The 13,422-nt window shown below is 41.6% G+C and overlaps 1 protein-coding gene across 1 annotated transcript in view; it reads left to right on the top strand.

Moving 5' to 3' along the window:
• foxp4 (forkhead box P4) overlaps window positions 1-13,422 on the top strand; it is a 92,308-nt gene that overhangs the window by 47,464 nt on the left and 31,422 nt on the right. The window contains 2 exon segments of the mRNA XM_030134787.1: window positions 1,976-2,065; window positions 12,439-12,561. Of these exon segments, the coding sequence (XP_029990647.1) occupies window positions 1,976-2,065; window positions 12,439-12,561 (213 nt within the window).

The following is a 13,422-nucleotide window of genomic DNA, read 5'->3' as shown; positions in this document are numbered from 1 at the left end:
GTCACTGGTTTGAATGGACAGCACTGGAGGGCAGAAAAGGGGAGAAATGAGAAAAGGAGGAGGAAAGAGGTGGGTGGTGGTTAGTCACATCTCTTCAGGACACATCAGGGTAAATGATTCCTTACATCACTCTGACACACACAAACACTGTGCAACTGACACACATGAAGATATGCTGACACACTTCTGCCTCAGAGGATGTGGAAAACCCACTATGCATCTTCCACACAAAGAGGGAGGCAGAAGAGGAGGGAGAGAGGGTGTGGAAAAGAGTACAGAGAAGTAAACGAAAGACAAAAATTAAGTTAAGGGACTTTTCAAACGAACAGTGATAAATCCATAAACATATGTGTACTAGAGGTTGACCGATATGGGTTTTTCTAAGGCTGATGCCCATTTTTAAAAGTTTGGTCAGCTGATGGCCGATATCTACAGCCAAATTTTTAAGGCCAATTTTTTTTTTTTTTTTAAAGCACATTAACCACAAAATACAATTGAAACACTCAGATAATTAAGATTTTTATGCATCAATATGAATGAAATTATTAATACACATACACATAGTACTCATAATACATTTATTGAACTTCAAGTGCTGCCCACACAGGTGCCTGATTAAATATCTCACAACATTTTTACTACTGATCAAGTATCGGCTTTCAAAAAAAAAATTAAAGCCGATAGCCAATATTGAAAAAAATGGCCGGCCGATCAAGTTGACCTTAATGATTGCAAAATCAGTTTGTAGTTTGGATGTAATAAAGTTTATAGTCAGTCAGTTTTGCAAACATTTTATTCATGCTGGTTGTATTTGACAGCTCAAATGTAAAGACATCTTCTTTCCCTGTTATAACTGATGGAAATCTGGATTTGTTAGATATGAGACCTATTTTAAAGTTGGACTATGACCTTCCGATTTCCAAACTCTCAGTCTTGGTTATGTGACTGTTTAATGTGGTTTTAAAACTGATCAGATCAATGCAGCTGTAGTTGTGACAGAAAAACTGATTGGTGTCTTTTACAGAGATTTGTGTCTTAGATGTTTGACTCAGTGGATCACACATTGGTAATGAACTTTTCCTTTTCTTAAATCTTGGTATTTAAAGGCATTCCTCAGGGTTCCATGTTAATGCCTACTGTAAGAACATTCAGCAAAAATCCATCATTGTGCTAATGAAACTGTCATTTACTGTCTTACTACACACCATTCAGTTCAGGTGGAGCAGGAGCTTCAGATATTTTATTCATTAAAATGTTTTCAGGATATTGGAAAGCGAAGTTCCTTCTCAAAAGTTTGATCACAGTAACTTCATGATTTTGACATTTTCACATCTTATGATAAAAGACACCCCTTTTCAAGTTCTGTAATATATCAGAAGATAGGAGGCTTTTATTTAATATATTAAAATGTTCAACATTGATCATCATATTCAATTTGTTTAGATCCTTAAATGTGTTGTTCCACGCACCTATGTTTCACTACAAACATCTCTTACTCATACTTTATTTCTTACAATTTGTTGGGTTGGACATCACTAACAGTTTACAGAAAACAGTGCCTTTTTTTTTACATCTACAAGGGGATACTGAGTGTTTTGGCTACCTTGTAATATATCCAGGGCTTTGGTAGACCTGGAGGAAACTGCACTGTACAGACATTTTTATCTCTCATATATATTTCATTTTGTTGAATATTAAATGTATAGGAACTCTTTAGTCAGGTCTGCATTCCATGAAGCTTTTGTGCCTCCTGGTTAACTGAAAGTTAAATAAACATGCGTCAGGTTGAGGAAATCAGACTTCACAACTTGGCAAAGTTAGCAGGTACTGAGACTTTCCAGCATACGATTGACTGATCTTTATTTTGTGTCTTTTGAGGTATTTCTGAATATTTGAAGTCCATGTCTCTGTCTTTTAATACTAAAAATAACTGTATGCATCATAACGTCTGATCATCTCTAATTTCCTCTCATAGGCCCTCCAGGCTGCCAGACAGTTCCTCCTCCAGCAGGCCTCTGGACTCAACTCCCCTGGCAGCAACGAGGTCAAACAGAGCCCTGTGCAGGTCAGAGCACTCACAAATGTACGATCGCACACAGATGCACACACTAAGTGTTACGTTGCTAAAATCTGTATATTATTAAGCCTCTGGCTGCTGCACCTCTGCCTTCACCAACCTGCCACGTCAACTACTCAGTGTGATATATGTACACACATACTTTTCTCTCCCTGTCTGTGTGTGTCTCTCTTTTTCTGTGAAAATGTGTGTGATTGTTGGTGTGTGTGTGAATGAAGCCTTTGTAGTGATTGGGTAGTGAGCTGTTTTCAGAGTTGAATTCCACAGTAAGCAGAGAGTAGGGTTAGCTGGAGTGCAGGATCCCCACTGAAAAACACAAGAGGAAAACACACACTTTGATTACCACACACACACACTTTTATAACCACACACACACTTTGATTGCCCACACAAGTGCTTAGCCGTTGGTGTTTGTGATTAATATCACACCTGTTATCACTTTTGCTTGTTTTGTACAATTTGATATGCAAAGAGCATAGAGAAGTGTGATTTCTGTCTCATATCAATAAAGTGGGAGCATCGGTCTACTACAACAGCAAGCAATGTGAGGTTGCTCCTTTCATGTAAGTGCCACATGATAAACAGACATCTGGCTGATCACAGAATGCAGAAATAGAGATGTTAAGAGTAGGATCAGCGTCAGTGGTAAAATTAACATCAGCTTTCATTTTCAGTATCATACTGAATCCAGTAACGTGTTTTACAATGAAGTATTTGGCTATGGTTGTGTAAACCCTTTGATGCAAACAAATTGTCTTCCAGCAGGAAGAAAGGTTTGTTTGGAATAAACAGATCAAAAGTAGGTGCAGTCTCAGCAGTCATCTACATGGCAGAGCAGCAGATGAAAATAAATTACAGTCAAATGGTAGAAAAGAAAAGCTTTAGCTACAGTTCACGTGGGAAGTGAAAAATTCCCAATCATTTTGACATCATGTAACTGATGAGATGTCAGCAATGACATAACAATTTTAAAGAGGATCTTGGGGATTACACTTTAATCAAACCTGAATTGGAATGTAGAATAGCTTTATTTACTTTTGCTAGAATCTGACATTCAGAGAAATTACATTGTGGCAGTTAAGTGCTAAAAGAATAAAGTAAATACTACCATATCATATCTGCATTGTATAACTTTGTAAAGTTTAAAAAACATTCAGAACAGCTCACGTGGAACTGTAATTGAAATTCACAGATATGGCACAGGAGTTCAATACTTTAATGAAAGACTTAGACTCAGCAGTAATATTTTCACTTCTGAGCCTTTTAGTTCTTTCTCTTTTTTTCTGATTTTCTACAGCAGCTTTTTAAGCTGACACCAAAATACAAATATGTGGTTGATCTAAATGGTTAAACATGTGTGATGCCTCTCTGACCCTTATCTGACCCAGGTTTGGGGAATAGACAGAAAAAAAAACATAAACTAAACAGATTCTAAAATATTTTATCCTAAAGGGAGATTAATATAATGGGGTAGCAAGAAAAAACAAGACTGACAAAAGTTAGATTTAATACGCAATATGTCATTTCGCAGTAAAGTGTAAGTCTCGCCTCTGTGAACACTGACAAGGGATTAACTTCTGACAGTAGTCTCACATGAATGAGGTCGAATGCAGGTCAGAGGCATGTTTAGTTGACCCGCCTCATGCACATTTCTCTTATATGAAAGGAGCATCACCTTCCACTGGCTTCTTTCCCAAACACATACACAGACACACACTCAGCACTCTTCCCCCTCCTCCTCCCTCTCCATCTCTGTCTTGTTTGTCTTGTTTGTTGGTGCCTGGCCTTGCTAGCCTCTCTCTACTCTCCAGGGCATCCACTCTACATCTCTGTTGTCTGAGCTGTCAACTCACATGGCCCCACGCACCCTGCCAACGCTCACACAGTTGGATTTACATTTGTCGGCGTGTTTGTGCTTGGAAGCAAATATAGGCCTCTGATTTGTGAACATGTCAGCAGAAGAAGCAGAGCTATTGTTTACTAGACCTTGAAACAAATAGGGGGCATGTAAAAATCTCTTAATAACTGTAATTTGTGGTTTTGTGATCACTTCAGAGACAGAGTAGCTGCACTGTGTTACTGTAACTGGAGCACTCATACCTCTGAGTGCACCAGTAAGTGAAGCCAGACATTTAAGACATTTTTTTTTTTGGTCATTTCTTGAGGTGGCAGTGAGCGACTGTACAGTGACACAGTGGCTCACATCAGGCACAAAATGGCCGTCCTCAGGTTGGTTCCTGCTGGGCTGCTCTCACAAATGCAAATGAGCCTCAGCCAATAATGAGATCTTTAGGAGCTCGATAATTAGATTTTTCCCTTCTCTCTGAGGGAGAACGATGGAGGCAGACAGGGAGAGCGGGAAGACTTCTTTTCGTGTCTTGACTTCTCTGGAGAAGCCTTGGTCTATGCTGTCAAGACCACCACCACCCCTCCTCCTACCACCACCTCCCACCTCCACCCTTCCTACTACCACCCCCCTGCCCCCTACCCTTCCCCATCATATTTCTTTTCTTTTCTTTATGTATAATAGAGGGGAGGATCTGAGATGAGAGCAAAAGAAACTCTGAGATTATATCTGCTTTTTTGATTGGTTGTTCAGAGATGGTTTCTGTGTTTGGCTGGCAGTGTGAGATGGTATCACATCACTGTGTATGTGCATATATGTGTGTGTTTCACTGTCATGTGTCACATTCAGGAGAAACTTGACAATAGCTCCAACCTCTACACGAGTAATCGCAACGAAATTGATTGCAGCAAAATTTGCAGTTACACTCGCTAAAGCACAATAATCAGAATATTTCAAATGATTATTTAGTAATTTAATGAATCAGGATTAAAGAGGCGTTTTGATTTGACACCAGAAACAAATGTGTAATTTTACACAGATAGCAATACTACTGAATTACATTGATGGATAATGGCGACACTTCAAATGACATTGTAGAAACTGTAGAAAATTGCCTTTTTGAACGGTTATGTTACATAAATTGTTATACTCATGGTGCTGTCATTCTGTCTGTCATGGTGCTGTTTTGTTGAAAAAGAGCATGCAAGCTTAGTCTGTCTTTTCTGATTGAATACAGGTAAAAGAGGTTACGCTTAAATTATACCCTTACCCTTTGCGGTGTGTAGATAATCTCAGTCTAAGTGGGTGTTTGTGGTTGGACATTCGTGCCACAGTTAGTTTAATTGATAGTAGCACTCGTGCAACTGTGAATGGGTGGGCACACAGTTGGCAGACAGATTGGCAATTGGCGGATTACCCAGCATGATACGTACCCTGTCTCCATGACCTGCCACACGTTCTCTACAATGGATACATTTGGCACATGCTCATTCGCTGGGTGGGCACAAGCAGACACATACACACCCACTTGGCACGCATGGCTGGCACACTTAACACGCTGCCACTTGGCATGCACACATACAGATTAACGCACGTACTTGGCTGAGGCCCATATGTATGTAATTGAATAGCGCAGTGTCCTGTTTTCATGTATTATTGAGGAGCTCGTTTAATTAGAAAAAAATGAAAAGACTCATTAGAGATATGTTAATTAGCTTGCCTCACTGCTCTCTGGAGAGAGCTGGCACCAGTGCAGTGGGATGGAGCAAGAGACGAAACCATGCAGGAAAGACTGGAGGAGGAAACTGAGTCATGGCGGTCTTAAAGCACAGATTTCCTTTCACTGAAACAACTTGTAATCAATATTACAGTATAATCTTAAAATACCAGCTTTACATATGTTGCTTAATTGTTTTTGCCCACTCTGATTCATTTAAATCATTATAGGTATGTGAAAAGCCTCTAAACATGAAATTCTGAAGAAGGGTTCAAAGTCTTTAAACCAATCAACAAAAGTATGTGGAAAGATGAGTGTTTAGCCCCCCAGAGTCTGTGGTACTGAAGCGGTTCCTTCTTTCATTCTCTTTTATTTCCTTTCAAAGTGTTTTTCCCAAAGCACTCCTTTTGTCCACTCAATGAAAGTGCTTAGTTGGCAGTTTCTCTCATTTGATGTGGAGGGAATTGGGGGCTATGTGTGCACGCCCGTGTAGAGTGTGTTGGAACGGGGGGGTTGGGGGTAGAACTGGGCTGTGGGTGTATGGGGTCCTGACAGTTTGTGAAGAGTGTACAGGAGGAGGTTGAGTAGCCAGTAGAATGGGTTTAGCTCCGGGCAGAGGGGTGGACAGACTGAGGGAAGGATGGAAAGGAGGGTTTGGGTCTGGCCACTGAAGTGTGAAACTCTTATTTTGTGATTTGAAACATGAGTGAAATCAGTAATGAAATATGGTCGATAACAGCCTCTCACACTTCCCAATGAAGTGCCCTGAGAGTGTGTGCGTCTGAGTGTGTGTTTCTGGAAATGTGTTGTCATTTTTATTCTGAAGCACTGGGGCGTTAGATGGAGGGAGGCGGTTGGAAGGGGGGAAGAAGAAGAAGGGAGGGAGGGATTTTCCACTTGAACTTGCTGGTCTTTCACTGTCCTCTCTTAAGTTTTTTTTTCCTTTTTCATTTGTCTAGCCCCTGTCAGAGAGAGCTGCGTGTTATGCACGTCCATATGCATACTGTGTGTGCGTGTGCATGTGTGTGTGTGTGTGTGTGTGTGTGTGCATGGCCATAGGGTACATAGAACAAGATGCAGCTCATGCAGAGACAGAACTTTAGAGCCCAATTCCCTGTTCTCATCAGCCTGTGTTCCTGTCTGAGCTCAGCCCTTCTATTTTACTCATTTACCATTAAATGTATTATCATTAAATGTATTCATCCATTTTTAAGGCCTTAGACTTCATCTCAGCTCCTTATTACGCTTATACATTATTTATATGCAACTCTTCCTCTATATTTTTCTCTCAATGACTTCCTAAACTGTATCTTCTAAGTCGCCTTCCAGAAATCTAAATTTTACACCTATGTGCAATAATTAACAGCACGTAAATGATAACTATGTGAAAGTTGCACAAATCTACATTCTGCCTATACTCTATTTTTATTATAGCACCAGCATCCTTACTCAGCAAAAGATCTTGAACCTTTGGGGTCGGGGTGAGGTTTCAGGCAGTACGATCATCCCAACCCCACCTGGCCTCACTCATCGGTTACACCCAGAGCAATGTGGCCCCTGGCCCTGCTGCAGATTAGCTGGAGGAGGGGTACTCACCACACACAATGGGCCCCTTTTACTTCCAGTAGAGGCCTGGCCCTGAGCTCCAAACAACGCTCTCAGCACAGTAGGCATTGCTTCTTTTTTTTTCTTCTTCTTTTTCACTCAGACTCTTTCTTTTCTGTTTTCTACATTCCGTTGCATCTCTCCAGCACTCCTTGCCCCCACCCCCCACCCCACCCTATGCTCTCCTCTCATTTCTTGGAATGATGAGCAAAGAGAGGTTGTTTACCTGGAGGGACTTAAAGGGGGAAAGGGTGACAGTGATGGAAACTGTTGAACAAACAAACCTTGAACCAGTAAGAAGCAAAAGATTTCATCACAGTCAGAACACCGAGGAGGGCCAACGTGGCACTGTGTATTTAAAAGGAAGCTCTTATATTCAGAGGCATTTAGTGGCCTCTTTTAACCCCTTACTGTCTAAATTTATTCATAATAAGATGAAACAATAAATTACTTGTGTCATTGCTGTCAAGCACATGCTAAATTACATGGAGATTGTTCATTTGAATATAGCACATACAATAGGTATGATGCAAATTAGTGACATTAAGCATAATTGGCATAATAATATTAATTTAAAAAATTCTCCAGTCTCAAGTATGTAGATTATTTTATTGATGTTAAGACTGATCAGTTCCTTCAGTCAACAATCCAAACAAAACAAAAATGATCCAAAAATTGGTAGAATGTCATGAAATTAATAATACTGTTACTGAAACAGACTGTTGAAAGTGAGCCATGAATGTCAGGGATCTTAGATACTAACCAGGAAACATATGTACATTCAGTAAAATATTGAGGCAAATATGCAATAGTTGTCCAATAGTCTACAAGGGGCTAAAACTGAGAACTTAAAAAAGTTAATAAAAAATATTTAGTTTCCACAAAAGATTTTCATGCAAAGTCCAGTTTTAAAGTGTACGAGTGTCAGGGAGATGGACAGAGAGGCAGGCATCCTTTCCAGGGTGAGGTGGTAATGCTCAGTGACAAGGATAAACAGCACTGGGGTTTGCTCCTACCAGGAGAGGGGGAGTGAGGAGGAGGAGAGGGGGAGGAGGAGGAGGGGAGGTCTGTGTCAGCCTCTCTCTTCCTCCTGCTTTCTCCTTGTCATTTTTTCAATTATCCCTCTCTCCTGTGTGTCCCCATAGACCCAGAGGCAGGGCCTGCATCATTTAGACTGAGAGCCTGTTTAGATTCTGATTATAGCCTCCTTTCTTCTCACCACTCACCCCCATCACACACTTACACACACATTGTGGATACACATTGTTTGAGCGAGCCTGAGGTGAATAGCTCTAACAGCAAATGTATCTGTTTGTGAAGCTCAACTGAGGTTTAAATATGCTGGCTACTGCCTTTTACAAGTGTAGATTGGCTACTTTTCTTAATTCATGAATTTGTCTTCAAAAGGTTGTGCATTTATCTTCAATATGTTACCTCTGAGAAGTAGCTCAGCAAAGTGCAACTTTCTTTATGTTTAATGTGATAATTTGGTGTGCAGTAGCATAAAATTAAAGATTTTGGATTAATGAGTTCTTGGTTGAAGGAGGATTGATTTTTGGCATATTTTTGTATTGGGAGACCTCAATTAAAGGGACAGGAAAGGTGTGAAATTCAACTTCACTAATAAATTAGGAATGATGCAGTCATTTATCCAGCCTGTCTCTATATAAACATGGTGTTGAGCTGCATTGGGTCTATTCCCCTAGCTGCTTCCTGGTTTAATATCAGATAGCCCTCTTCCACTCTTCTTGAGGATTCATCTGAAATGGAAAGTGGGGCTTTCCTCCTCGTTAGAATGAAAAGTCATCAGGGGCCGAAAGGAGACAGGGATGGATCCTCATTGAAATGCAAGTTACATCCCTCTTTTTCTCTCTCTTCTCCTCTGGGACTCCATGCCTTTCTCCTCTTTCTCCTCCCCATCTTTCTGGCACTCCCTAGCTCCCTCTCTTCCTTTGTTAATCAGTTAAACTCCCTCTTCAAACAACCCCTCTAATTACTCCTCCACTCTCTGTAAACGACAGGGCTGTCTCTCTCTTCTACTCTCCTCTCTCTCGTCCTCCCTCCCCCAGTTCCCTCTTTCCATGGCAGAGGCTGACCTCTGTCAGCCACCGACCCCTCAGCAGTGTGTGTGTGTGTGTGTGTGTGTGTGTGTGTGTGTCTGCCAGCCAGTGTGTATGCATGTGATGTGTGCACATATGACTGATTCTTTCATATTAATGGGCAAAGTGATATCATGGGTTTTAAAATCTTAAAATCGCAAGTGATCCAACTTTTGTTTATCACCTATAGACTACGCAGGATTAAGTGAATGCTGACAATATTTGTGCGTTGCAACCTTGACCTCTTCTCTAGGCTGCACTTCCTGTATCCAAAAACCTGTGAGGAAGGGTTCCTTACTCTGTATGACTCTTCATGCACATCTCTATACAGTTCAAAGATAATTACCTTCCCCAGCTATCCTTCCTTCTCCACTCCCTCTACTTGCCTCCTCCACTCACTCCCCCCCAAGCCTCACCTCTCTTCTACTAATCTACCACGCATCTCTCTCTTTTAAATTAACATGCAACATGAAAAAAATGGGACGACAGCGGAAAAAAAATTAAATGCATTTAATAAATGGCTGACTTCAAATCGCCCGGCTTTTCAGACTCTCCCTATTCACAGTCCAATGAAAGGGGAGAAATCATTCACCGGGAGAGACAAAGCCGAATGAAAATATAATTCCGCATTGTGAGGCGCTTTTGTCCTGGCCCGTCAAATCGCTAATGGCGAGGCTTTTGTTTTGTGGCGGCGCTCTCAGGCTGACGGTGTCGTATGGCGGTGGCAACGCATGCCCCATAATCACCACGCTTTGTGATATTAGATTATAGGGGCAATTAATGGCGTCAAACCTTAACTACTCAGCATTCAGTCTGCCACACACACATTCATCCTTAAACACATGAGTATGTGCACATTTATACACACATTCAATCACATGCACATACACACATAGAGTACAGTATATCAGCACTTGCAGAAATGCACGCGCACTTGGTTCTTGTGTCAGACCGTCAGCCAACACACAGAAAGGTGCTATAACTCCAGTAATTATTACGCCTGTGACTTGAAAATGTCAATGGCGGTGTGTATAAAATAGAATGTATGAGTTGTCAGGGAGGAAGAATGGGATGCACAAGAGCAATTAATTACAGCTTTTCATTTGGCAGCTTAGACTGACAAGGCCCAGCAGCGAGGGCAAGCTGGCATGACGCCAGGCAGCACCCATCACAACCCCCACCTTACTCACACCCCCACACACCCCCAACCTGCTTGTTCCTTTACCAACTGCCACAACACCACCGTTCCCCTGCCTCACCCCGCTCTGACTGTCTATTCTTCTACTTCTTCTCCCTTAGCTCAGATACATACTTGTGCTGCGTCCGCATTTATTGTCATACTTGAACACATTCTTCCTCTACTGTCTTATTTCAGCCTCACATCTGTCCTGCCTTCTTAGTGTGTTTTGTTAAGAAAAACTGGCAAAGGTATGGACAGAGTCTTGGACATGGACATGGACCTTGACAGACACACAGAGAGAAAACAGACAGAGAACAATGTAAAGAGGGCAGGGGTGTTAGTATTTATGGCCAATTATGTTTACAAAGTCAAATCAGCTCCTTACAGATTTAATTTACCAGTGACAGCACATCCACCTCTGTACTGCACACTCCCATCTCATATCACTTCCCCTGGCTGCCAGCCCCTCAGGTGGCGAGTAGATCGACTGCACTGAAGAGAGCTACGTGCACACTAGCACTAACACACACCTGCATGCACAAACACACATTCACACAGTTTGATCATGAGAGATTGATCTCACCTCAGTGAATATAGATAAATGGACAATTTCATAGGTGATAACTCACCCTAATATTTCTCTGTAAAACAGCCATCACTTTTTAACAGACAGGATTATTTGTATTGAGAAGGTAGTATACTTTATTGATGTGTAGGCAGTGAAGGAAGAGGTAGTCATCCCTCAGCCTGTAAACACAGAAAACTCACTCAATCTGGCTCCCCCTCCCCTACTGAATATCTACCAGTCTTTCATCTGCACTGGATCTTTATCCCTTTTATTGTTTTCTCAATCCTTATTTCAGTTAATAAATACAAAAGCACTTTGTCAGCAGTATTGTCTGTGTGGTTTTCATACACTCTGTCACATTTGCATGTCTCAGTTTCTCATTTATGTGGTTATGTTGCCTTCAGTTTTGCTGTGTTTGTAATCGGATTACCATCTCTACCCATTTCTATTTACAATGCATGTGCAATAGAACTGCTTGCACAACACATGTACAAGAATTACCTTATTTGTCTCTGAGTTCTCTCTCTCTCTCTCTCTCTCTCTCTCTCTCTCTCTCTCTCTCTCTCTCTCTCTCTCTCTCTCTCTCTCTCTCTCTCTCTCTCTCTCTCTCTCTCTCTCTCTCTCTCTCTCTCTCTCTCTCTCTCTCTCTCTCCTCTCTCTCTCTCTCTCTCTCTCTCTCTCTCTCCTCCTCTCTCTCTCTCTCTCTCTCTCTCTCTCTCTCCCTCCCTCTCTGTTGCCTGTTTGACGCTCTATCTGATGAGATAGACATCTCATCAGATAGCCACTTTGTTGTTCCTCTCTTCTTAGCCAGGCTTGACTGTGTGGAAAGAGAATCGGAGGCAGCCCTAATCATATGTTTACGGAAGCAGATAAGATTTTATATTTTGTTGGGAGATTGCGTATCTGTCATTTTATCGCTGCCTGTTGTCACAGAAATTACCTTTTTTTTCTCTATGTTAGGCTTGTGGAGGAAAAGTGTCAACAATGTGTGTGTGTGTGTGTGTGTGTGTGTGTGCGTGTGTGTGTGTGTGTGCATGCTGTGGTATGGCTGTCTATTTATCTTTCTCTGAGTTTGCCAGCTTTTCTAGCCATGACTGACAACAGAGAATAAAAGACAACACACCTCTCTAACTTTACCTGTCCATACGAACCTGTGTTCAGTTTGTTTGTTTTGAGTTAAGCATTCAGTTGCAGGCACAGTCATGCTTTCAGCTTATTGTGCTGGCTGGGCCTTTTCACACAAAGTTTAACCCACTGATTGAGCTGTCCTACTTTTGTGCTTTTGGAGGTTGGTGTGTAAGTGTGTAAAAATCTAACATGTGTTTATGTCACTTTTCTGTCTGTAGGTACCAGTGTCCATGGCTATGATGAGCCCACAAATGATCACTCCACAGCAGATGCAACAGATCCTGTCTCCCCCACAGCTCCAGGCCTTGCTGCAGCAACAGCAAGCACTTATGCTACAACAGGTAACACACATACACACAAATACACTCAAAGTTGGAACAGGTCCCAGGCCAACATGCTTGGGTATGTCTGTTTTAGTAGGCGCTGACACACACTGGGCGTGATTGCACCTAATTCAGTGCTCAGAGATCTTTGAAGATAAACACACATCCACATACCCACTTATACACACATTGTCATTTGGAGTACCTCTGCTTTAGCATTGTTGCAAAGAGAATACGCATGCCCCCACCTGCAGGCACATACATACACCTTTTTACTCACACACACACACACACACACACGCACGCACACATTGTTATATAGTTTTTAACGTCATTCAGTGAATCATAGTGACTCAGAGTGTGTGTTGATGCCCATCAAATGATAAGAGGGTTGCCATGTCAACATAAACCAATAAACACTCTGCAGTTGCAACTGATCCGTCAAATATTCAGCCAAAATGACCTGTGGCCTCCTACCTACACACGCAAAACACACATGCAACCTTGTAAAAGCTGTGAAGAGGACTATTAACACTGTGGAGATAAAGAAGTAATTGTAGCATCAGGGATGCCTAGAAAATACAGACATACACACACTGGCAAGGCTAAAGCAGACAGTATATTTAATAAGGAACGGTAGCTTTAGGCCAGAATAAATTGCAGTGAGAAGATCCTACAACATGTATCATAATGGAAATGTGAAATGTGCTGGCTTTCTGGAAACAGACATGCAGACAGCTAAGAACCTCTTCACCGGCTCTTTTTTCTCTAACGAGGAAAAAGGAGACAGGGGGGAAAGGGGGTTGATAATGCACTCTCTCTATCTCTCTCTCATACTCACACACACACACACACACACACACACACACACACACACAC

The sequence above is a fragment of the Sphaeramia orbicularis genome, chromosome 5, assembly GCF_902148855.1.
Source record: "Sphaeramia orbicularis chromosome 5, fSphaOr1.1, whole genome shotgun sequence".
In the NCBI taxonomy this organism is placed as follows: domain Eukaryota; kingdom Metazoa; phylum Chordata; class Actinopteri; order Kurtiformes; family Apogonidae; genus Sphaeramia; species Sphaeramia orbicularis.
The sequence above is the reverse complement of the archived record's forward strand: the minus strand, read 5'-3'. Positions and strand labels throughout refer to the sequence as shown.